The sequence below is a fragment of the Festucalex cinctus genome, chromosome 1 (genome assembly GCF_051991245.1).
Source record: "Festucalex cinctus isolate MCC-2025b chromosome 1, RoL_Fcin_1.0, whole genome shotgun sequence".
In the NCBI taxonomy this organism is placed as follows: domain Eukaryota; kingdom Metazoa; phylum Chordata; class Actinopteri; order Syngnathiformes; family Syngnathidae; genus Festucalex; species Festucalex cinctus.
The window spans coordinates 21,948,673-21,971,775 of NC_135411.1; the positions used below are offsets into that span (position 1 = coordinate 21,948,673).

At 38.5% G+C, this 23,103-nt stretch overlaps 1 protein-coding gene across 4 annotated transcripts; it reads right to left on the reverse strand.

Moving 5' to 3' along the window:
- Positions 1–3: 3 nt before the first annotated feature.
- On the reverse strand, positions 4–22,534 carry LOC144020093 (caytaxin-like). Of its 4 annotated transcripts, none has more exons than XM_077523154.1 (16): positions 22,370–22,534; positions 22,010–22,111; positions 18,991–19,210; positions 17,460–18,082; positions 15,406–15,513; positions 13,632–13,687; positions 13,348–13,557; positions 13,029–13,187; positions 11,295–11,397; positions 11,094–11,225; positions 10,936–11,022; positions 10,254–10,352; positions 10,119–10,145; positions 5,937–5,990; positions 5,660–5,708; positions 4–487 (listed from the first exon to the last, which is right to left on the reverse strand). In XM_077523154.1, exons 5-15 carry the CDS (start codon positions 15,480–15,482, stop codon positions 5,669–5,671), a joined length of 1,044 nt encoding a protein of 347 aa, XP_077379280.1. In that variant the 5' UTR covers positions 15,483–15,513; positions 17,460–18,082; positions 18,991–19,210; positions 22,010–22,111; positions 22,370–22,534; the 3' UTR covers positions 4–487; positions 5,660–5,668. The 4 variants fall into 4 exon arrangements, with proteins under 4 accessions (XP_077379280.1, XP_077379308.1, XP_077379298.1 ...); XM_077523182.1 differs by lacking the exons at positions 22,010–22,111; positions 22,370–22,534 and having other exon boundaries at positions 17,460–17,562; positions 17,671–17,739; positions 17,868–18,082; XM_077523172.1 differs by lacking the exons at positions 22,010–22,111; positions 22,370–22,534 and having other exon boundaries at positions 17,460–17,739; positions 17,868–18,082.
- Between the last annotated feature and the right edge of the window lie 569 nt (positions 22,535–23,103).

The window sequence follows — 23,103 nt, forward strand, 5'->3', positions numbered from 1 at the left end:
CAATGACATGAATGCTTGTTTATTTTTTGACACTTCCCTTTTTTTCCTTTTTAAATATTACAAACAGCAGGTCACATTTTTTAAAATAAATAACATTTTTATCATCTTTGAATTGACTTCATTTGTTGACAATTTCCATCTGGCAAAAACAGCGCATTAATGACAGAAAACAAAAGGATATCTACAAGCATGCCACCTTTGCATCGTCCACAGACGCTCCCAAAAAACATCATTGCACATGAATCAAACACAAGACATTCATAAGAACAAAATATGTAAAACACATTTTTTCCCTAAACAAAAAATCAAAACAAAAACAAATGCAGTCCCTTCATGCGAACGAAGAGAGTAAAGCTTTTCAGTACGAGCTTGTGTGAAGCATGCGTACTTCATGTCCTTGATGGGATGTGAGTGACAAATGATTGTCTTGCATGTTTCACATCCAGACAAGCCGTCTCAACTCGAGCCGTCATCAACAGCCAAAGCTCTGCAATGTAAACACACAAGTATAAGTTTGTTTACACCTTTACACCTAAATCACTACAACATTGATCCAAACATTATAGAACTCCATAGGAAGTCAGATATTACGTTGGACACCATGAGAATATGCCTCCTAATGGTGTTACACAGTAAATGCAGTCATAATACCTCAAACTGTCATGTTTCGGTTCTGTGGGGTTGGGTTTTTGTTTTGATTTTGGGTGTTCTTGTCTTTTGTCTTAGGCCCCGTTCACATGAAAGCCCGTTTCAGTGTAACCGCACAGGTTTCGTATCGTTTGGGCTTTGGGCAGTTCGTCCACAAGGCGGTACTTTTGAAATGGGGCTCCAGAGTGGAAATATTTCAAAATGCGCCTCGTACGTTCCAATGTGGACCTCATAGCAGGATAGCTACTCCTCTTGTGATGACGTAATTCTTCCGTGACTGCGCACAAACCGCCAGTCTCTCAACAACAGTGGTAGCCATTTCTTTGACGTTTTGCGCAACCTCCGTAGCTTGTTTATGCTTTTACAGCAAAATGTTTTGCTTGACGTTGTGCTTGAATCACCCGGCATTGTCACCTCTCCTGTGTTGTGTTCGTCTCACTGATCTGTATATTTTACTGGATTAGCCGATAGCTCATACACACCCGTGCAAGCCGTTGAAGCCAAAGGGCAGCCATTTTACTCCTCCCATCTCGCAAGCAGGCTACTGTTTCAACTACATGGAAGACCCCTTTTCTTTTATCGCTCAGTTTCTAGACCCCTGTTGTTTCTACTAGGTACTGTCTCAAATGTTCTCTAATTTCGATAGTGTAAATGTGTAGGATCGTATGCCGAGAAACGTGGGAGGAGTAAACCGGCTATTCAGATCAGATTCTTCTTCTACGCTTCCCGTTAACTCCCTGTGGCAGCGCCACAGCGCCACTCCAGACTTGGCATATATATTACAGCCGTTAAACGTCCTAGACGGCTTCTTTTGGATGCTCGCATGTCTTGAAACGGTACAAGATTTGTTTGAGGAACGAAGCCGGCTTCGTTTAAGTGTAAACAGGGCCTTCCTGTGGTGTCACAAGAAGTTACTGTCCGATGCAGAACCAATAAAAGAATGTAGGACTGAAGTAATGGATGTGATATCTGATAGCAAACAAAAGAGGACATGAAAATTTACTGCATGGCTTGTGATTTTGGCAGCTTTGTGATGGGATGCAAAATGAGTCATACCACTGACACCATTCATATTGCTCAGCTGCTAGGTCAATAGTGGGTCAAAAAGGGAATTTGTTGGACATGTCAAAAGGAAAATGACATTTTTGAATGGACATGACTTTTTTTATTCTGAATGTTTCAGATGTGGCCTGATTGACCTCAATAAATAGAACTTGGATGTGTTGAATTTTTATTTTTATTTTTTTTTTTTTTTAGTGGCCCTTTAAGATTTGTATTTGAGTAGCCCTCCAAACATAATAAGTGATGGTGAAAATAGGATACATAATCTTTTTTTTTTCTTTTCTGCCCATAATCACATCTTGAAATCTGTTTGTAGTGGGGACCGAATTTTAATTTACAAATTAATCTACTTTTTTTTTTTTAAATGTCAAAATACAGTGGTGCCTCGAGATATGAGTGGTGTGACACGATTTTATCGAGTTACGAGCTATCGTTTTGCCAATTTTTCCATCTGACTTGCACGTGCAAATTTGAGATTAGAGCGGTGCTAAATATTGCCAATGGACTCAACTCAACACACTTGACAACAAGCAGAAGTTGGGAAGATATTGTTGAAAAGTTCTTCAGAAAGAGACTTCACGCTGTTTATTGACACTCTCGCTTGGAATTTACTGTCAAACTATACATTAAACAAACAAATGATTGAAAACAACCATATTATGCTGCTTAAAATCGGCTTAGTTTATGGCTAACATGCAAATCACTGTAGGTGAGCTAACAAATAGAATTGGTGTATATTCTTTATCCTCTGCAGTTTACTGAGAGCTGTCTCTGCATGTTTATGCATTTGTCAGTTGTATACTGCCCCCAGGTGTTTAATTAATAAATAATGTTTAATGATATCATTAAACTTGTCTCAATACTTCTCTGTAGTACAAATAATAACTAGAACATGCCCCAATCTCACCTTTACGCATCTCCCTCAAGAAATCGTGAGAAACTATTCCGAAAAGCTGACTCAATTGAGCTGCGATGTGATCGTATGAAATGTTGGCTATCACTGAATCACTGAAAGTGTGTCAATGCTTCTTCCCCGGCTTGAACCCTGTCAAGCATTCCCAGACCAGCTGAAGGCTTATGGAGCGCTCACAAACGGCGGGACGAGCGCGCTGCAAATTTCCTCCGATTTCAGGACGCGCGGATCAATTTGCCTGGTCTGGGTTTGGCAGTCCTGGTGCCTGGGCGGTTAAAAATAGAAGCTATCAGGCGTGTGCAGGACGACTTAAAAAGATTAGCAGCTGCGCTTTATGTAACGCTGGCGTCCTCAGGGAATATGAGGTGCGAGGATCTTGTGACACACACGCATGCGCACGCAAGCACACACGCACACAAACTGGGCCAGGATGTGACTTAGGACACCTTTAAGTAAAGCCAAAGAAAAGGCAGCAAAACATTCATGCTTAATCCTGCGATGCTCATAAAATCCTCATTAATTGGACTCGAGTGTTTTATGCAAACGCACAAAAGACGAAAAACACAGCTCAATTTTTTGGATAAAGGGTCGCAAAAAGCAAAAGAAAAAGCAAAATACAGCATTCATAAAAAAGTGTACAAGTGAAAATTGTAATGGCATACTGTAGAAGTGTTAATGGCTGCCATGTGCTGTATTTTGCGTGCTGAGAAACAAAAACAAAAAACGAAAGTGGGCTAACTCCATTTTTGCAGGAGAATAATGAAAATGTTTATAGCTGAAATAAATCTGGGGGGTTATAGCTTGGTGATTTATAAGGCAAAAATTGATGTTTTTCCTCAGACTTTTGTCAATATATTTTTGCCAATTAAATAATTAGTGTCATAAAATTTATATAAAATAAGAATAATAAACAATGATAGTATTAATTTAATAATACGTATAAATTTTAATATCTAGAATATTTAATAATTAGTTTAACAAAATAAATAGTGCACCAAATGTAAACATCTTTCAAATTGATTCATATTTAATTAAAGCTGTGGAACAGTTTTAAAGATTCTGCTGCCGGTCTCGTTTAGAAATCACTGAATGGTTTGGGTCTTGAATATATTAAAGGAATGCTGATTGAATTTAAACCCAGTAGGGCTCTGAGGTCTGCAGACTCGGGTCCATTAGTGGAGACCAGAATCCAAACCAAACACGGTGAAGTGGCATTTAGCTGTTATGCTGCACGCAACTGGAATCAGCTGCCAACAGAAGTGAGATCAGCCCAGACTGTACATTTTAGAAACCTACTTTTATTTCTTTACGTTATTTTAAAATGTAATTTTGTTAAGTTACTTTATATATTTCCGGATTACAATTTTTTTTTTGTTAAGTCACACTTATTATGCCATACTTTTTTTGACTATGTAACTGGAAAAATATCACCTGTCATTCTGTCAACTTGTAGTATTCTTAAGTTTTATTATGTTATTATCTTGCCAAGCAAGAACTGAGCATTAGCGTGACATGTCAAAATGCGTGTTTGGTGTCAGAGCTCACTGTACATTCCCCATCTCAACTGCTCCATTTCACCAGCGACTGTAACATTGGATCTCACGGCTCCTGAGCCGGGATCTCCCCTTTCTTCACATTCCGACCCCCGACCCCACCAGACAACTCTTTATGGCCGGGATTCTCAAGCGTGCTCGATGACTTGAGTGCCACTAGTGGTACGCAGGCTCTCTCTAGTGGTATGCAAAACAAGCACTCAATTCAATACATTGGTAACATTATGAAATATAATCATACATACTAGAAAAAAAGCTTGTTATACAGCTTTTTTAAACTTAAACTTTAAAAAAATCCACACCACTTTTTTTTTTTTTTTTTTACACATTTCCTGTACTTTACATTTTTTATTTTTTCAAGTACAGTGTTTTTCCCCCCAATAAAATCAGATGTATTTAATATTAATTAATGCATTTGCATTTAATGTTTGACAACTATTTAAAAACTATTTAAACATTATCTGCAATATATGTTAAATGAACAATTAAATACGTTTTTTTTTTCTTTTCATATGTTTAAGTACAGTATTAAAAGTTCAAATTGTGCAAAATGTTACAATGGCTTGTAATAATAAATGCCAGTAGTCATATTTCTTATTCTAATAACTCATTTGCTCCCAAAAACATATACATATGTTCTATTTTAAATGTTTCAAGTGTCCCAAAGACGTATTTATATATATATATATTTTTTTTTTTTTTAATGCTAAAGCACGTGGAAGGATTTGATGCATTCTCTCAACTGCTGTGAATGGGTGAAAAAAAAATGGTCGACAGGTGGCAGCAAAGCACAAGAGATTCACCAGGGCCATGATGAAAACAAGCTGTTTCCTCACAATTCTAAACTGATTTGTGAATAATGGTGAAACTCAGCTATATTCTAATGCTAATTGCTGCAAAACGGACACAGAGAGAAATGTACTTTTTTTTCGTGATTAAAGAAGAGACTCTAATCTTTCTTTTAGTAGGTTCCATGTTTTTATAGCAAAAGAACACAATATTCTGTGGGTCTTGCAAAAGTTGCGTCAGTGAAAATGGCTGCGAGTGAATGAGTTAATTATGTTATGTTTATATAAACTCCAATTATGTACAGTGCTATTATTAAAAACATATTTTGTTGGTGTTTTTGGGGTGATTGGAAAAATTGTATTTTCATTCACTTCAATAAGAAAAGAAGATTTGCGCTAGAGCATGGCCACGTAACAAATGAACCTCATAAGTCAAGGCACCACCGTCTACATTTTTTGGGAAGACGCCCAGACCCTCATTTTCCTTTTTTGATGACTTAGGCCTACTACATTATCGTATTTTATTGTTGGTGATTTATGTGCTAATTTTGGAGCTAAATATTTTTTGAAGCGGTACATGGTGTGAAAAGTTTGAGAAGCAAAGCTCGAGTTCCTTGAGGTTGACGGTTGGCCAAACGCGAGTTGAGGAGCCCGCTGACATTACAAACCCGCCCCGGCGTCATGCCAACGCTCACCTTTGAATGTCAGATGCCGCGGCCAATCTCGGCCATCGTTGGCTTCGGCCTGGGAGGACGGAGGGAAAAACAAGCAGGAGTCAGTCAGACCACAACACTACTTCATCATCCGTCGTCGGCAGAAAACCTTCAGTCATTGTACATGAACGCTTTTAACTCCTATTTGCAACTTCTTTCAATTAACTGTCATAGAAGCAGAAATGAAGTTCACCAAATTACTCCCGAAGCAATAATGCAAGTAGAAATAATTTTGTTTTCTTGGTAATCATGAGGTCACCTTTCTTTAGGAGGCGGCGAGTTGCCATTCTCGTTCTGTTGTTCTTGCTGCAGTCTGCACACAAACAAACACACGGTAACTCTATCAAGCACAATAATAATAATAATAATAATAAATAATTAAAAATAATAATAATAATAATAATAATAATTGATGTAATTAACCCATTCACTCGCAGCCATTTTCACAGAACCAATCAAAGAAACTGTTTTACTGGATTTTGACTGATGTTGCAAGGCCCACAGAATATTTTGTTCTATTGCTATAAAAACATGGAACCTACTAAAAGAAAGATTAGACACTCTTCTTTAATCAGGAAAAAAAAAAAGTATATTTCTATCTAGGGATGCACGATAATGCTATTTTCAACCGATACCGATAAACGAATAATTTAGAAAGTGCCGATGTCGATAACCGATAAGTAAGCCGATAATTGTTTGCAAAATTAACTTAAATATAAATATACTTTCGAGTCCTCCTATAAGTCGAATGATTGCAAATTTGACCACACGTACTCAGCAATCTTCCACTCAACACTGATGTTCCAATTATGTTTTGTATTTGCATTTTTAGGGTTGGAACACCCATGTAACTAGGGGCGTGAAAACCAAATAAAAAGAGAGGGTGAGGAGAGGATTTTATTGATATCTCTGCTTGAAAGACAACCAGTAACTCATTTAGATTTTGCCAAAACAAAACGGTCATGTTTAAAAATGCAACAAAACACTGCAAGGGTAACATTTTAGGGAGACACGGTAAAGAAAGGCCACACTGGCGACTGTCATGTCACCATGATGCACCGCCTGTCAATATTAGGTTGCGCGCATCATGACATCACAAATATGCAACACTACCATAGGAGAGGGGAGGGGTTGAAGATTTGGGCACAACTTGAGCCACAAATACAACAGATAGACCAACGTGACATGTCTATTATTATCGGTGGTTTACTGTATATCAAATTGGTCTATAATTGCCGATAATTATTGGCAGATTTCTTTATCATCTGTTTTATCTGTTTGACGTCAAATTGGTCGATAATTGCCGATAATTATCGGCCACCCATATTATCGTGCGTCCCTATTTCTATCTGTTTCCGTTTTGCAGGAATTAGCATTAGAATATAGCTTTTTTTTTTTTTTTTTTTTTTTTTTTTTTTAACCCTCGTGCATTTTGCTTAGCCAATTATGTAAATTAGGTTTTGATTGTGCAGGGGGGGGGGGGGGGGGGGGGGGGGAAAAAAAAAAATGAGCCACGGTTTTGGAAAACTGGGGGACCGTCAAAATGCGAGTGTGCCAACATTTCTGAGCCATTGCATGAGGGAGATAACAATCATAATTACGCTGGCATCGGATTTAGCCAACCGCGTAACATTAATGTACATTATAAGTGACATTTTTGGACCGATTGGACACTGCATGTATTTTATTGCAATTTCCGTGATTTCTGCATGAAATCCTTCTATGGACATTCCTCGACGGTGCCATGGGCATGAGAAAGATTTTGCACCCCAAATCCACCAGGTGGCGGTAGAGGCCAATTAATGATTTTCCTTGCAAACGCCTCACTGATTCCAGCACACCATATTCCACACAGACTTATTTCTTCGTGCTTTTTACTGATTGTGCATTCGACAGGATGTTAGTGGATGCGCGTGCACGTTAGTGGGCGCGCGTGCGTGTTCGTGGATGCGCGTACACGCGCGCCACTTATATTTTTGTGCAGAAAAAGGTATTGCGAGCTATTGACTTATGTTTCGTGTTGGGATATGCTGTTTTTTTGTCTGCATGGACGTGGGAAGCACGTTCCCTAGTGGGAGGGGTCGAATGGCAATGCTCGTTGTCGTTTTTATTCCCCAAAATGAGCCACTGTTAGTCGTTGCAATACAGCGGTTTTCCTCAGTGTGTGAAGGCTGTTATTTATTTTATTTTTTCTCTTTCTTCACTTCAGAACTTCAGAATTAATAGCGTGCATATTCCACACGCATGCACAGTTCAATCATCCATTTTGAACAGCCGAGCATCGACATTTGCTCGCCAAGGCTGCAGGGGGCAGGCGTGCCATTGTGGCCAAACGTGCGTGCAACGTGGAGGTGACGTATTTCCCTTCGTGCATTCTTCAAAACATGGCAAGGAGCATGGATCGGTGGAAACAATAACCATTAGGGATAAGACAAAACAAAAAAAACGTTTTTTTTTTTGCAACTTATGAAGTGTAACATGTAACGGTTGTCGAGATGAATTCCTCGTCGGTTATCTTATCTGGCCGTTGCATTTCTACGTGTGAAAGTGCTAAGCTTCGATTTTTATTCGGCTAGTTTGTATTCACAACAACGTGCTAACGTGCTAAGAGGCTAACGTGCACGAGACATGAGCTTCGTGGATCTCAGGAAAAGAAAGAAAAGAACGGCGATCGGACACACAAAAAGCTGCAAATGCAAGTTGGCAAGTAAGTACTTCTACAAAATAAACATAAACGAACATATGAGCACGTCCTGGAATGCCGCGGGGGACGTGTAGCTTCCGAACGGTATGTAGCTCGTCGCTGTGTTGACTTCAGTTCGCCGGATACAATTGGATACAGGCGATGTAAATTTGTCCGAAAAAGACGCACGATTTCCGGGTAAAGTAAACGGACGGATCGGTGTAATGGAGCTTTTTCTTTCCGTTATTTGTCCGGAACCGTACGTCCTACGGGGAAAATTACACATATCTGACACATATCTGGAACCGTGAGCACAAGAGATACGTGGCTCGTTGAAGTGCGACGCCGGATACGGGGGTGTAAATCGGGCCTTCCTGTATCCGAAAAACAAACACAATTTGCGGCTAAAGTCACGGAGGGGTCCCGGTGCCGCTCCGGAGCCCCACAAAAAGTACTTTTTTCCCCAAAGTTTTCTATCAAAGCTACCGTGTTGCCTGATGCTCTAACTATGTCATATGAAAGATTCAAATTTATTTATTTATTATACATATATACAACACAGTTAATTTTCTTCATAATCTATTATTTGGCTTCTGTTGTCCTATGGCGGGGGGAAATAATAATAATAAATAAATATACTATATTTATGCATAGTTTTGATGCCAATGAACATTTTGGGTGGTTGAAAGAAAAAAAAATATTAAAAAATGACTTAGTTATCACACCTCAAAGTAGAATTACTTATTTGGCTAAAATTTACTTTTCCAGGGTGTTTTGCATTAAATTGCCATTGTCAAAAAATTTGGCATGCATTGAAAAAATTGTTGTTATAACTTATTGCCTTATTCGAAGCTCTAATTATGTCATATGAAGTATTAATTTTTTATTTATTTTTTATACATGTATACAGCACAGTTCGTTTTCTTCATAGTCCATTCTTTGGGCTTGTATTGTCCTAAGAGGGGGGAATACATAAAAAAAAAAAAAAACTTCATATGTATGGATAGTTCTGATGCCAATGAACATTTTGAGTGGTTGAAATAAAAAAAAATGTTAAAAATTGACTTAGTTATCACACCTCAAAGTAGAATTACTTATTTGGCTAAAATTTACTTTTCCAGGGTGTTTTGCATTAAATTGCCATTGTCAAAAAATTTGGCATGCATTGAAAAAATTGTTGTTATAACTTATTGCCTTATTCGAAGCTCTAATTATGTCATATGAAGTATTAATTTTTTATTTATTTTTTATACATGTATACAGCACAGTTCGTTTTCTTCATAGTCCATTCTTTGGGCTTGTATTGTCCTAAGAGGGGGGAATACATAAAAAAAAAAAACAACTTCATATGTATGGATAGTTCTGATGCCAATGAACATTTTGAGTGGTTGAAATAAAAAAAAATGTTAAAAATTGACTTAGTTATCACACCTCAAAGTAGAATTACTTATTTGGCTAAAATTTATTCTTAGAGCGTGTCACTGATTCCAAGGCACAAGGGTTAACATGGCCCTGGTTGAGCTTATATACTCTGCTGCCACCTGCTGGCCGTTTGTGTAATAAGTACAATTTCTTCAACAGTTCTTTGCAGTTGAGAGGTTGCATCAAAGCCTTCTATAGCACAAAAAACATAATAAACGTATAAATACGTATTTGGGACACTCAATTTAAAATAGAACGTATTTATACGTTTTTGGGAGCAAATGAGTTTTAATGCAACATAATAAATGCTAGTAAGTTATTTGCAGCGACACTGACCTGGCTTTTATCTTCTCGTCATCATACCTGAAGAGTCGGAACAGAAAAGAGCATCAAAATGAGCATGAAGTGATGCTGATGTTGTTGTTAAAAGATGTGGAGCCCGTCGGTGGCCCGCGGTGAGAGGTTACTCACTGCAGCACGCACTCGGGCACCTGCACGTGCTCCATGGGAATGAGCAGGCTCAGCTCGTCCAGCGTGTGCACGTAGCGGATCTTGTTCAGGAACTTTACGCTGCCAAACACAGAAGTGTGCAGGAACGTGATTAAAACTCATTGACTCCCAGCTGTTTTCACAGAAGCAATCCCGTTCGCTCCCGGCTGTTTTACTCGATTTTGACTGATTTTGCAAGTCCCACAGAATATTGTGTTCAATTGCTATAAAAGCATGGAACCTACCAAAAGAAAGATTAAAGTCTCTTCTTTCATCAGGAAAAAAAAGTATGATTCTATCTGTTTCCGTTTTGCAGCAATTAGCATTAGAAGAGAGCTAAGTTTCATCAGTTTTCACAAATCTATTTAAAATTGTAAGTAATTGAGCTTTTTTTCTCGATGGCCCTGGTTGATCTCCTTTGCTCTGCTGCCACCTGCTGGCCGTTTGTGTAATAACTACCATTTCTGAAACTGTTCTTTGCAGTTGAGAGGCTGCATCAAATCCTTCTGTATGCTCTACCATAAAAAAACAAAACAAAAAAAATGTATAAATACGTCTTTGGGACACTTACAACATAAAAAACCCAAACTTATTTACACGTTATTGGGAGCAAATGAATGAAGGTGATTTTTTTTCTCTTCATCTTCTAGAAAATGTGACCAACCTGATGAAAGGTCTGGAGATGGCCAGGATGGTCCGGATGAACCACGTCGGGTGAACAATGATGAGACACTTGAGGTTCTTCCTCAATCTGTGATGACAATTAAAAAAAAAATTAGCATCATTTCACCGTTTGATGACCGCACGACCGAAGACTCTTACTTCCTGTCAATCATCTGGTAGCATCTCTTCAACCAGCCGATGCCGGGCATCTTCCTGCGTGGCGTGGCGCCGTTCAGGTAGACGATCATGTAGTCGTCGGCCACCAGCAGCTCCAGGCTGCTCACCACGTACCTGAAAGCGCACAAACACACAAGTGAGTGAACAGAAGCGGAGTATGAGCGCGCCTCCCAGAGTACCTACAAGAAGAGGTTCTCCATGATGTACGAGTAGTCGTCACAGCTGCTGTCCGGGAGGTAGCAGGCCGCAAACACGATGATGGCATTCAGGCCTTCCCCGTAATAGCCTGAATGGGGGAGATGGAGTGGATCAATCAGCAAGCCATTAGGATTCCTTCTTTGTCTATGATACTGTTAAGTCCGTTTTTTTTGTGCTAAATGGCGCTAGGTAGTAACTCAATCTATCATCACATTTTAACTGGAATGTGTTGCATTGTATCATATTATACTGCAATTGTAGAGTATGCTAATGTAATTTGAATGTATTGTATTGCGAATCATACCAACCATATTGTATAATTTGAGTGAATTGTATATATAGTTCAGGGGTCAGCAACTTTTACTGTCAAAAGAGCCATTTTAGGCCCAAAAAAAATGTTTGGGACCAAAAAACAGAACAAAACGACAATTTGACGATTGTGATGAATGAAACCGTGTGTTAGTGTTAGTTTAATGGACTGAGGGCTCAAGCTGCACGATATTCAGCATCCAATACTTTGAGATTCATTTTCCTTTCGTCTTCCATTTTTTTTTATTTTTTAAAATTTTTCATAGCTCATTTTTCATACATTTTTATTCTGCCTTTCAGTCATTTCTGACATTTTGGGCAATTTTATGGATGTATGTTAATTTTCTTCTTCTCTTCTTCCTTTTTGGACATTTTTTCTGCCTTTTTTTTTTTTACAATCAATTTTCTGACTTTTTATTTGGCAATTTTGTAGACATTTTATGGTCATTTTCAGGATTTCTTCTTTTGTTTTTTGGACTTTGGACACTGATCATTTTCCTTTCTGTCTTCTTTTAAAAAAAAAGATTTTCTGACTTTTTTTTTTTCAATTCCAAATACATTTTATGGTAATTTTCTGCCCTTATTCTTCTGTTTTTGGATATTTTATGGTTATTTTTTTGTACATTTGTTTTTCTGCCTTTTCTAATCAATTCTCTGACATCTATTCATGGACATTTTATGGTCATGTTTTGGACATTTTTAGGTAATTAAAAAAAAAAAACTTTCATCTACCTTTCGTCTCTCTTTTTCTGACAAATTAAAAATTTGGTCTGTGACATATTTTTTTAAAGTTAATTATTTTTTTGTATTAATTAATTAATTTTGAAGGAATTTTATTTAAAAAATAAAAATAAATATGAAAAAAATTCGACTCAATTTTCTTCTTCTTCTTCTTCTTATTATTATTATTATTATTTTATTTTATTTTTAAGAGAGCCACACAAAGCCACAGGAGGGGGACGAAAGAGCTACATGTGGCCCCAGAATCACAGCTTGGGACCCATAGTATCGGAAAAGGAGTAAATCATACTTGTGTCATAAATATAATCAGTGAATTGTAATGCATCATAATTGGAATGAATTGTCTTTGAATGAATGAATGAATTGTTTCACATTTGGCATTCAACATATATCGAATCATAACTGGAATGAAACATAAGTTGAGAGAAACAGATTTTGAGTAAATTGCACCATAACTGGAGTGAATCATACGGCAAAATAATTGGAGTGAAGTGTATCATAATTGGGAGTATATTGGATCAGATTGTACTGGAATCGAATTGCATTACATCATAATTTGTACGTAATGACAGCCGGCGTATGGAAATATGAATGACATGCCTGATTCCAGAATGACAGGACATTTTACAAAACACGTCAAGTGTGACCCCACCCTCAGTGACAACTCACCCCCGTGCGTGACCACCCTGAGGTACGGCCTGATGACCTGCATGTCGATGCGTTGCTCCTGGTCGCCGATGATGACCGTTCGCCACAAGCGGCCCGACGAATCCCTTTCTTCCTCGCCTTCGCCCGGGAGACACTTGGCACTCGCCACAGGTGTGTCGTCTGCATACAAACAGGAAGAAAGGCAGATTATTATTACAATATATGCACCTATGACTGATATGTTTATCTTTGAGATTAATTAAACGTTGATTGAAATTGATTTAATATGAGCCAAATTGTCTTGATCACGTCATTAGTACTCGCCAGTGCATCCGCTCACCTTCCCACTCCAGCTCATTGCCGTTATTGGCAAAGTCCAGCGAGTCGGTGTCGTCGGGGGTCTCGATGTCATCCACGTTGATGTCCAGGTCGTCGGAGAGCAGCGAGCCCTCGCTGTGCTCCAGAGACAGGTTCATGTCGGGGGCGGTCAGCGTGCGTCGCTTGGACTGGTCCCTGGCGGACCCTCCCACATTCAGACTACTGGGGGGGTCTACGCCAAGAAGACAGGAAGCTAAATGTTATATGGTATAAAAACATGATGAAATGGTTGAATGGTTCACATACTGGTGGTCCTGTTGTCCATCAGGCCGCACGTGGAATCGCCATCTTCTGGTAGAGGCCTGTGGAGATCAGGGATATTATCGTTTGGGAATATTTCATTTTAGTTTTTATTTCGTTTTGAGTTTTTTTTTAAGTTAGTTTTAATTAGTTTTCAGGGTGGTTCTGTTAGTTTTTATTTGCTTTAATTTTTTTTTAAATAAATTCTTAGTTTTAGTATTAGATTTAGTTTTTTTAATGTGTATTATTTGTGAGCAATATTTAAAAAAAAAAAAACATCATGGCAGCGACGTCTTCAGAAGGTGCTTTTCTATTGGCTGCTGCTGGATGACGTCACTTCTTGTGTGACACTTTCCAACGTCCATATTCCAGACGGTTAATATCAACATAAATCTACCATACCGTAATGTTACCATGCATAATGAATCATGTTTTTGGTTCAAGCTTACTAGTAAATATCACAGCAGGGCAATTTAAAAACACTCAAGACTTGTATTTTTACAGAATTGAATCTTTATGTTCCCTGGCCAATTGAAGCATGCCAATGAGAATCTTGGCAAATATTTGCATTTTGATAGTTTTGCAAATCATTTCATTTTAATAATTTGACACATTGTTTCATTTCAATAATTTATCAAGTTATTTCACCCCAGGAATTGGTGAATTATTTCATTTCATAAATTTGGAAAATTGTTTCATTTCAATAATGGTAATTTAATTTCAAGAATTTCACAAATCATCTCACCCCATCAATTTGGCATATTATTTCATTTAATAAATTTTGCAAATTGTTTCATTTCAATAATTTGGCAAATTATTTCTTTTTTATACATTTCATAGCTTTTTTTTTTATTTTTTATTTTCCTGCCATTTATGCAATCAATTTTCAATGTTTTCGTATTCAATGTTTTCTTTTTTGACTTTTTTCAAATACATTTTCTGACTTTTATGGCAATTCCAAAGATAATTTATGGAAAATTTATGGTTACTTTTTGAACATTTGTTTTTCTGCCTTTTTTTAATCAATTCTCTGACATTTTTTTTTGCCATTTCAATGATATTTTATGGTAATTTTCTGCTTTTCCTCTTCCTTTTTGGACATTTTATGGACATGTTTTGGACTTTTTTAGGTCATTCAAAGAAAAAAACTTTTTCATCTCCCTTTCGTTTCTCGTTTTCTGAAAAATAAAAAATTTGGTCTGTGACATCCTTTATATTTAATTATTTTGTTTTTATTTAATAATCAATTAATTTAAAGGAGATTTGTTTAAAAAAATACAAATATGAAAAAATAATTTCTACTCAATTTCATTATTTTTTATTTTATTTTTTTAGCGATCCACAGGAAGCCACAGGAGGGGGATGATTCATTTCAATAATTTGGCAAATTATTCAATTTCAATATTTTTAGCTTATTATTTCACCACATTCATTAGGCACATTATTTCATTTTTAAAAAATTCTCCTTACTCTTTGATAGTCAAGTGGGACGATTTTTAGAAATTTGATGAAATAACATGGAATGACCCATTGGATAAAACATATTGTATTATATGTGCAGTATCCTTTGTTTGATCATCTTCATCTTGGCCTCTTTTTGAAGAATTGATCACTGCAACTTGCAAACGTTATGTTTATTGTGAGGTAAGTTGAGTAGAATGTACTGCAGCACACATATTTGTGCTTGCAAGTCAACAACATTTGCCATGTGACTGCTCAAATCTTCAAAAACGTAAAAGTCGGGTGACCCGTATCCCCAAAAGGAAATGAAAGCGATTACCTGGGGAAGTCCTCGTCCTGCCACTCATCCTTCACCTCCATGCTGTCCATGCGTAAAGTGGCCTCGGCGGTCCCCATGGCAGATGGAGCGTCGCCGGGAATCAGCTCGCTGAATTGGGAAAATACATAAAAGCAATAATCAATGAGTCACATTCATTTTTCTCATCTGTTTGTCAGTTTTGTAGAGCACAGTTGATCGGATTTATTTTAACTCAACTCTATTTGCCTGAGATGTTGTTAGTCTTTCTGAGTCTTTGATATTTGACTATATTGGTCACAATACGGTCGGTCATTCATGCGTTAGCGGACATCACGTGTGTCAATAACGTGCATAAGAGGTGGGTGAGAGGCAGTGTTCATTGTACAGTCCATTTGTTCACTGGTTTGGCAATAATGTGTGACACACATATAGAGTGAACAAAAAAACAAAAAAAACAGCAACTAGCAGACTAAAAGGCCTCGTGGCTAGAAAATGCTGCTTGCGTTGTTGTGATCAAACTCAAAATGGTGCCAGCAAATTGCATTTTTTAGCTAGCGAAAAGGGTGTCAGGGGCCAAAGGCGAAATAAAAACATGTCATGGGACACATTTATCAATTACATGGCCTGTAGCAGTATAGTGATGATGACAAAGCTGAGTGACGTTTTTCAAGTTGCTCCAAGCAAAATCCAAATCCATGCGATCAAAAAACAGCCCTTAAAGTAAAAAAAAAAAAAAAAAAAAGCATTTTAGGCCTAGTGTTGCATGTGACTGCATAGTTTGTTAGGCTCATAATAAAAGACATCAGTGTTTATGAAAACATGTTGATTGACTTCATTGAAGACTCAAAAGTTGTTTATGAAAATATATGTTAACTTAATTGAGAGTAAATCTTGGACGATGCATTGAAGATTATAAATTGTCTTTTATTATTATAAAACGTATTCATTGAAATTGCCTTCATAAAAGTGTACACTAGCTTCTTTGAAGAAATGTAGTGTGTGAGCTTGTTAAATATTCATAATTGGTGTTTATTGTTAGCTTCACTGCATTTGTGCATTTTTGTTTATTTCAAGACAAATGAAGTTAAAGCACAGTGTGTAATATTTAGCACCATCAAGTGAACTAATAATTCCATCCATCCATTTTCTTGACCGCTTATCCCTCACAAGGGTCACGGGGGGTGCTGGAGCCTATCTCAGCTGGCTCTGGGCAGTAGGCGGGGGAAACCCTGGACTGGTTGCCAGCCAATCGCTTGATTGATGACGTTTACAAGTGTACTTTTGTTCAGCAGTCTGAGAGGTCTTGTATTTTAACTCTTGTACCGCCAAAAACATTTAATGACGTGTGCTAAAATCCCAATGAATGTCCCCAATAACGTTAATTGGCGTTGACGTTTTTGTTTTTTTTTCTCAATGGGCCGTGCAACGTCTTGTGCAGCGATCCTTTTGTGAATGGGGTGTTAAAATAACAAATAAAAACACCTAGTAACTATGGCCAGCAGATGACAGCATTGTATCTCTTTTCAATGAGCTCCCGCGTATCCAAATTGCATGAAAACATGGCGGATGTTAGGAAATTGGATAACGTTTAGCAGTAAAAGAGTTAATATTGACAAAAATGTGTATCAAATTATATTGATGCTGGGGGAAAAAAACGTGTTTTTCCTTCTTTAATGTTTACAAAAGCACATATCACATAGCATTTAATGGGCCAAAACCTGTGCATCTACCTTGTTTGGGAATTTGGCAGACTGCGCTGCACCCTCTTGGGCATTCTGGCCGACTGAGGATATTTTCTTTTATATGGCGCACCTGACAATTTGATGAGCTAAAACCAGGTCTAAGTTGTGGTGCAGGTGCTGTAATGCAGTTTTGGTGTGTTTGAAGAGGCTGCAGGCAGTCAGATTCTCCCTGGACCGCAGCACACACCAATACGAACAATCACCTGACATCAGCCACGATAGTCTCCGTGGTTGAATAAAATCACGAGAGACAAAAGTGCAGAAATGTGCGCAATCTGCTACGCCAACGCCATCATTCATGGCACAGGCAGGCTGCCGCGTGCGTGTACTCACATAAGAGACGAGCGCCTGTGTGATGCGATGACGATGCTGCACCTTCAAAGACGGCCGAGCATCCCCCGTCTAGCGGGAGAGAACGTCTGGAAGCGCCTCGGCCCTTTTAGGAAAAGGAACGGAGAGCTGACAAAACATCCTAGTTGACATTGCCAATTTTTTGGACCCCCCCAAAAACAACAAACAAAAATAATCCTTCTGTGCTTTTCACCTCTGCGGACTGGTCCCTCTGCTAAAGCCACGCCTCCTCTAATCCTGCTATGATGATGTCATCCATATGCTGCTTATGTAATCAAACCAGCGTCCTCTTTAGAATTCAGCGGCTCCGGGATAGCACGTTTCTCCCTTCTCCTCTTCGTCACGTTCTTTGTATTTGTCATCTGGTGTTTATTTTTAAAATGCACTCACGCACTGGCCAGTGTGGAGGTTTCCGTTCGGCTGTTTCCAGGCAACCGCATCCTCCTCCTCCTCCCTCGGCAACCCTTTTAAGCTCTCTCACTCTTCTTGCTGCTGCACGTTAACATTCCTCCTCTCCCTCTCCTGCTGAGCTCTCAGAGTAATGAAGAGTGAGTGTAGCCTTTGGACAGACAAAGTGCTGTTTTCAACACTTGGGATGCTTCTGCCTGAAAAACAAGGTATTGACAACAAATGACTGGGAATGATGATGAATTAAGGCAAATCTAAACGGAAAATAGAAAATAAAAATACAAAGAAATTTAAACAAATTTAAAAACAACTAAAATAATTTAATTAATTTAATTTAAATTGAAGGAAAAACGGTTCTGAATAAAAAATACAAGATAAAAACTTTATTACATTTTGATATAGTTCTAAATTATTTTAAAGTATAAGATATAAACATTTAACAAAATTAATTCATTTTCATTTCATTTTGTTTAACTAAAACAAACCTGAAATGTACAAATGTAAATTAAGTACAAATTAAAATAAACAGATAAATAAAACAAAATACAAAATGACTTAAATGTATTTTTGTATTTTTTTTTGTTTTTTGTAAGTTTTTTTTTCAAGTACAAAATAAAAATAAAAGTTCTTAAATTAATGTCAAAGTTATCCATCCATCCATCCATCCATTTTCTTGACCGCTTATTCCTCACAAGGGTCGCGGGGGGTGCTGGCACCTATCTCAGCTGGCTCGGGGCACCCTGGACTGGTTGCCAGCCAATCGTAGATGTCAAAGTTATTTTTTTGTTAAATCTTTTAAAATCAAAACATTCAAAATGTAATGTAAAAATCAATACAGTACATTAAATATATACAAATAAATACAAAGAAACGTATTTTGGAAAATAAATACATTGCAATGGTGAAAAATGAAAAAAAAAAAAGTAGCAGTGAAAGAATAATAACAAAAACAAAACGTATTATTATTATTATTATTAATAATAATAATAATAATAATAATAAATTGCATTTGTAATGCACTCTATATTTAAAGAGAAATCTCAAAGTGCTGGAAATAAATCAAAACATGAAAAATACTAATCCTCAAAGAAAAAAAATCATGTACCTTTATATAAATGGAGAGGACCCCTTGAAAGTCGCCACTGGAGGGCGTTGTGGTGCGTGTGAAGCCATGAAGAGCTGACAATCAAAAGCTGCTGGCTTGAAGCCTTCCTTCCCCTTGTGCCCTCCTGCCTCCATTCGACCAAATTTGTGAAGATTCCGATAAAAGAGTTGTTGTCCACATTTATGGCGAGGTGTAGTTGAGTGTAATGACAAAGTATGACCTAAATGTGCATTAAGCACGGATCGGATTAGCTCCCCGATTAGATGAACTCGCCCTGTACACACACGCACACGTCTCCTCCTCACGCATCATTACACTTCATAAATACCTCAGTGATTGATAAGATATCAAACTTATGAATGGAATTTGGATTGCTTATATTTTTGTCAATGATTTTAATGAATGAGATTACACCGCACAAAACAATCATGATATCAGTGCATGGAAGCAACCAGTAGGTGGTGCTATTTATTCAGGTGCAGTGCCATGCCTAATGAGAAAAACAACACTCTAAAATGTACTTTATAAAAACATAACAGTAATGACATGTAAAGAAATCGTTTGTCCATTTAGTTAAGTCAATGGACATTGTGCCAGGGCGACCAGGGGCACTAAAATACACACAGACATACGACACAATTTCATTTGATGATGATTGAAATGCTGCCATAACAATGGTCGCGTTCCACAAAGGACAAAGAACATACAGTAATGTTTTCCTGAGTATTGTTATATTGTCTGTTTACATACAGGTAGGTTGCATCCATCCATCCCACCCACTCACTCACCATTCAAACACACATCCATCCCACCCACCCATCATCCATCCATCCATCCCACACACATCCATCCATCCATCCATCCAAATCATCATCCCCCCCACCCCTCATCCAACCATCCCCGACATTCGTCCATCCATCCATCCATCCATATCATCATCCCCCCACACATAATCCAATCATCCATGACATCCATCCATCTATCCATCCATCATCCATTCATGCCACCCAATCCATCCATCCATCATCCATCCACCCATCATCCACCCATCCCACATACCCATCAAACATCCATCCACATCCATCCATCCCACCCACCCATTATCCATCCATCTATCCATCCATCCATCCATCCATATCATCATCCCCCCACCCATCATCCAACCATCCCCGACATCCCCCCATCCATCCATCCATCCATCCATCCATCATCCATCCATCCATCCATATCATCATCCCCCCACCCATCATCCAACCATCCCCGACATCCATCCATCCATCCATCAAACATCCACCCCCAACATCCATCCCCCCACCCATCATCCAACCATCCCCGACATTCGTCCATCCATCGATCCATATCATCATCCCCCACACATAATCCAATCATCCATGACATCCATCCATCTATCCATCCATCATCCATTCATGCCACCCAATCCATCCACCCATCCCACATACCCATCAAACATCCATCCACAACATCCATCCATCCCACCCACCCATTATCCATCCATCTATCCATCCATCCATCCATATCATCATCCCCCCACCCATCATCCAACCATCCCCGACATCCGCCCATCCATCCATCCATCCATCATCCATCCATCCATCCATATCATCATCCCCCCACCCATCATCCAACCATCCCCGACATCCATCCATCCATCCATCAAACATCCACCCCCAACATCCATCCCCCCACCCATCATCCAACCATCTCCGACATCCGTCCATCCATCCATCCATCCATCATCCATCCATCCATCCATATCATCATCCCCCCACCCATCATCCAACCATCCCCGACATCCATCCATCCATCCATCCATCAAACATCCACCCCCAACATCCATCCCCCCACCCATCATCCAACCATCCCCGACATCCGCCCATCCATCCATCCATCCATCATTCATCCATCCATCCATATCATCATCCCCCCACCCATCATCCAACCATCCCCGACATCCATCCATCCATCCATCAAACATCCACCCCCAACATCCATCCCCCCACCCATCATCCAACCATCTCCGACATCCGTCCATCCATCCATCCTTCCCAATCATCCATCCATCCATCCATCCCACCCACCCATCATCCATCCATGCCACCATCCAAGTTGGCTGTCCTTACATTGCTCGTGTACCCTGTGTACGGAATCAAAGCCGATCAGACAGTTGTTTTGAAAGCTTTAACGTGTTGACATCAAGGGAAGTTAGTGATGCATATTAGACGGCGTGCACTTCCTGCTATGACATCAACGGATGCGGTGCAGCTTAACGGGGAAGCTTTAAGGTGTGTTTGTTTTATTTGGGCTCAAATTAGCCGAGGGCCAGAGAAGATCGGATTAACTTCATACGGGACCGTTCAGCCAGGTGCACCCGTGTCAGGATGTCACTGTTTAAACACGCCTCTTAGCCCAGTGCACTTTAAAACAATAATTATTTAATCACATTAACATCTCCAGTCGCTACACTGACGTCATCTTTTCGCCGGCGGAGGTTCAAACTGTGCCGTCGCTCAATGAGCTTTAAATTTCCACAGATAAGAGACGAAAAGAGGCGTTTAAAGGGTAAAACGACTGAGTGACGTGCCAAGCTGTACACAAGATTATTAAATGGGAGGTCTCACTCTTCATGCACAGACCCCTTTTTAGATGTGTAGACTGGACTATGTAGACTGTTAAGTCACCAGCAAGAAAAAATAAATATAATAATAACAACTGCTTTTAAAAATGACATAAAATTATTAACTGTCAAGTGAAGCAGTATATGATTAAAAAAAAAATCTTAGTGATGCTAGTGAGAAATGAGGAAACTAAACAAACACTATGTTAAACGAAATCCCGAGCTGTCTAACAAGTAAAAATAAATTAAATTCAATGACAAAATAAAACAATGGTCAAGAAATAAATATTAAATGAAAAAAAAAACGAAAGAGAAAAATGTTAAAAGTAAAATTTATAATAAAAACTTCAAGTTTTACTTCTCATCATTCCAAGTACTGCTCACCTGTTTTCTGAAGCTGAGCTGTGATTGGTCGTTACCTGAGCCCTGAGCAACTGTGATGTCATTTTCAGTCAACAGCAAATGACAACACAAAATGGCCGCCCCCTGAAATAGATACAAACGGCTGCATTTTGCTGCTTAACTCACAGTAAACAAACACAATAATATTCAGAATTGTGTGTTTAGACCAGCTGGGGTACATACAACATACTCTGCTATTGTAAAGAAAACTTTTGGGTTGAACTCCTCTTGAAGGTTGGTTTACATGCTAAAATACTTGTCATTCTCTAAATGATCTATATGATCACGACAATTAATACATACTAACCATTCAAAGCCCTTTGAACTTTTAAAAACACTCACCCAATGTCAGGTCACTCTTCTCAAACAGCTCACATGGATTCCTCACAGCCATTGATAGATTGATGGTTGGGTAGCTAGATGGATAGAAATACCGTATTTTCCGTACTATAAGGCGCACCTAAAAGCCTTCATTTTTTTCCTAAAGCTGACCATGCGCCTTATAATCCAGTGCGCCTTATATATGGATCAATATTGAGCCGCAACAGGTCTCGCTGTTAAGACGCTATCGGTGACCCTGCACGATCGGTGACGCGCATGCGCAGAAGATCCCGCCGTCTTGGATCGCTAGCTAATACTAATACTTTACCTCAGAGAAATAATAAAACAGCTGTTTATTCATTTTGGGAGTGAATGGAGTAGTCAGAAAGCTGGTTTGTAATCTATTAATAAAGTTTGACTGACCTATCTGACTGTTTTGTTGACGTTCCCTTTAGCGCAGCACCATCTAATGGATGCATAACATAACCCCAGCCTCTACTGTAGCGCCTTATATATGGAAAAAGTTTGAAAATATGTCATTAATTGAAGGTGCGCCTTATAATGCGGTGCGCCTTATAGTGCGGAAAATGCGGTAGGTATAGTAGATATGATAGAATAATAGATGAGTAATAAATTGCATAACAAACTAAATTGAGAAAAAAAATCACTGAATTTAATAAAAATAAAGATGAAAACATAAATAAATAAAAAAATAAATAAAAAGTAAATAAATAAAATAAAAGGTATTAAATTCA

Coding starts and splice junctions, on each gene's coding strand:
- LOC144020093 (XM_077523154.1), bottom strand. CDS start 15,482: ATGGGGACCGCCGAGGCCACTTTACGCATGGACAGCATGGAGGTGAAG. Junction 11,226..11,294: donor ATCATGGAGAACCTCTTCTT/GTAGGTACTCTG, acceptor GTGCGCTTTCAG/GTACGTGGTGAGCAGCCTGG. Junction 10,146..10,253: donor GTGCCCGAGTGCGTGCTGCA/GTGAGTAACCTC, acceptor CCGACTCTTCAG/GTATGATGACGAGAAGATAA.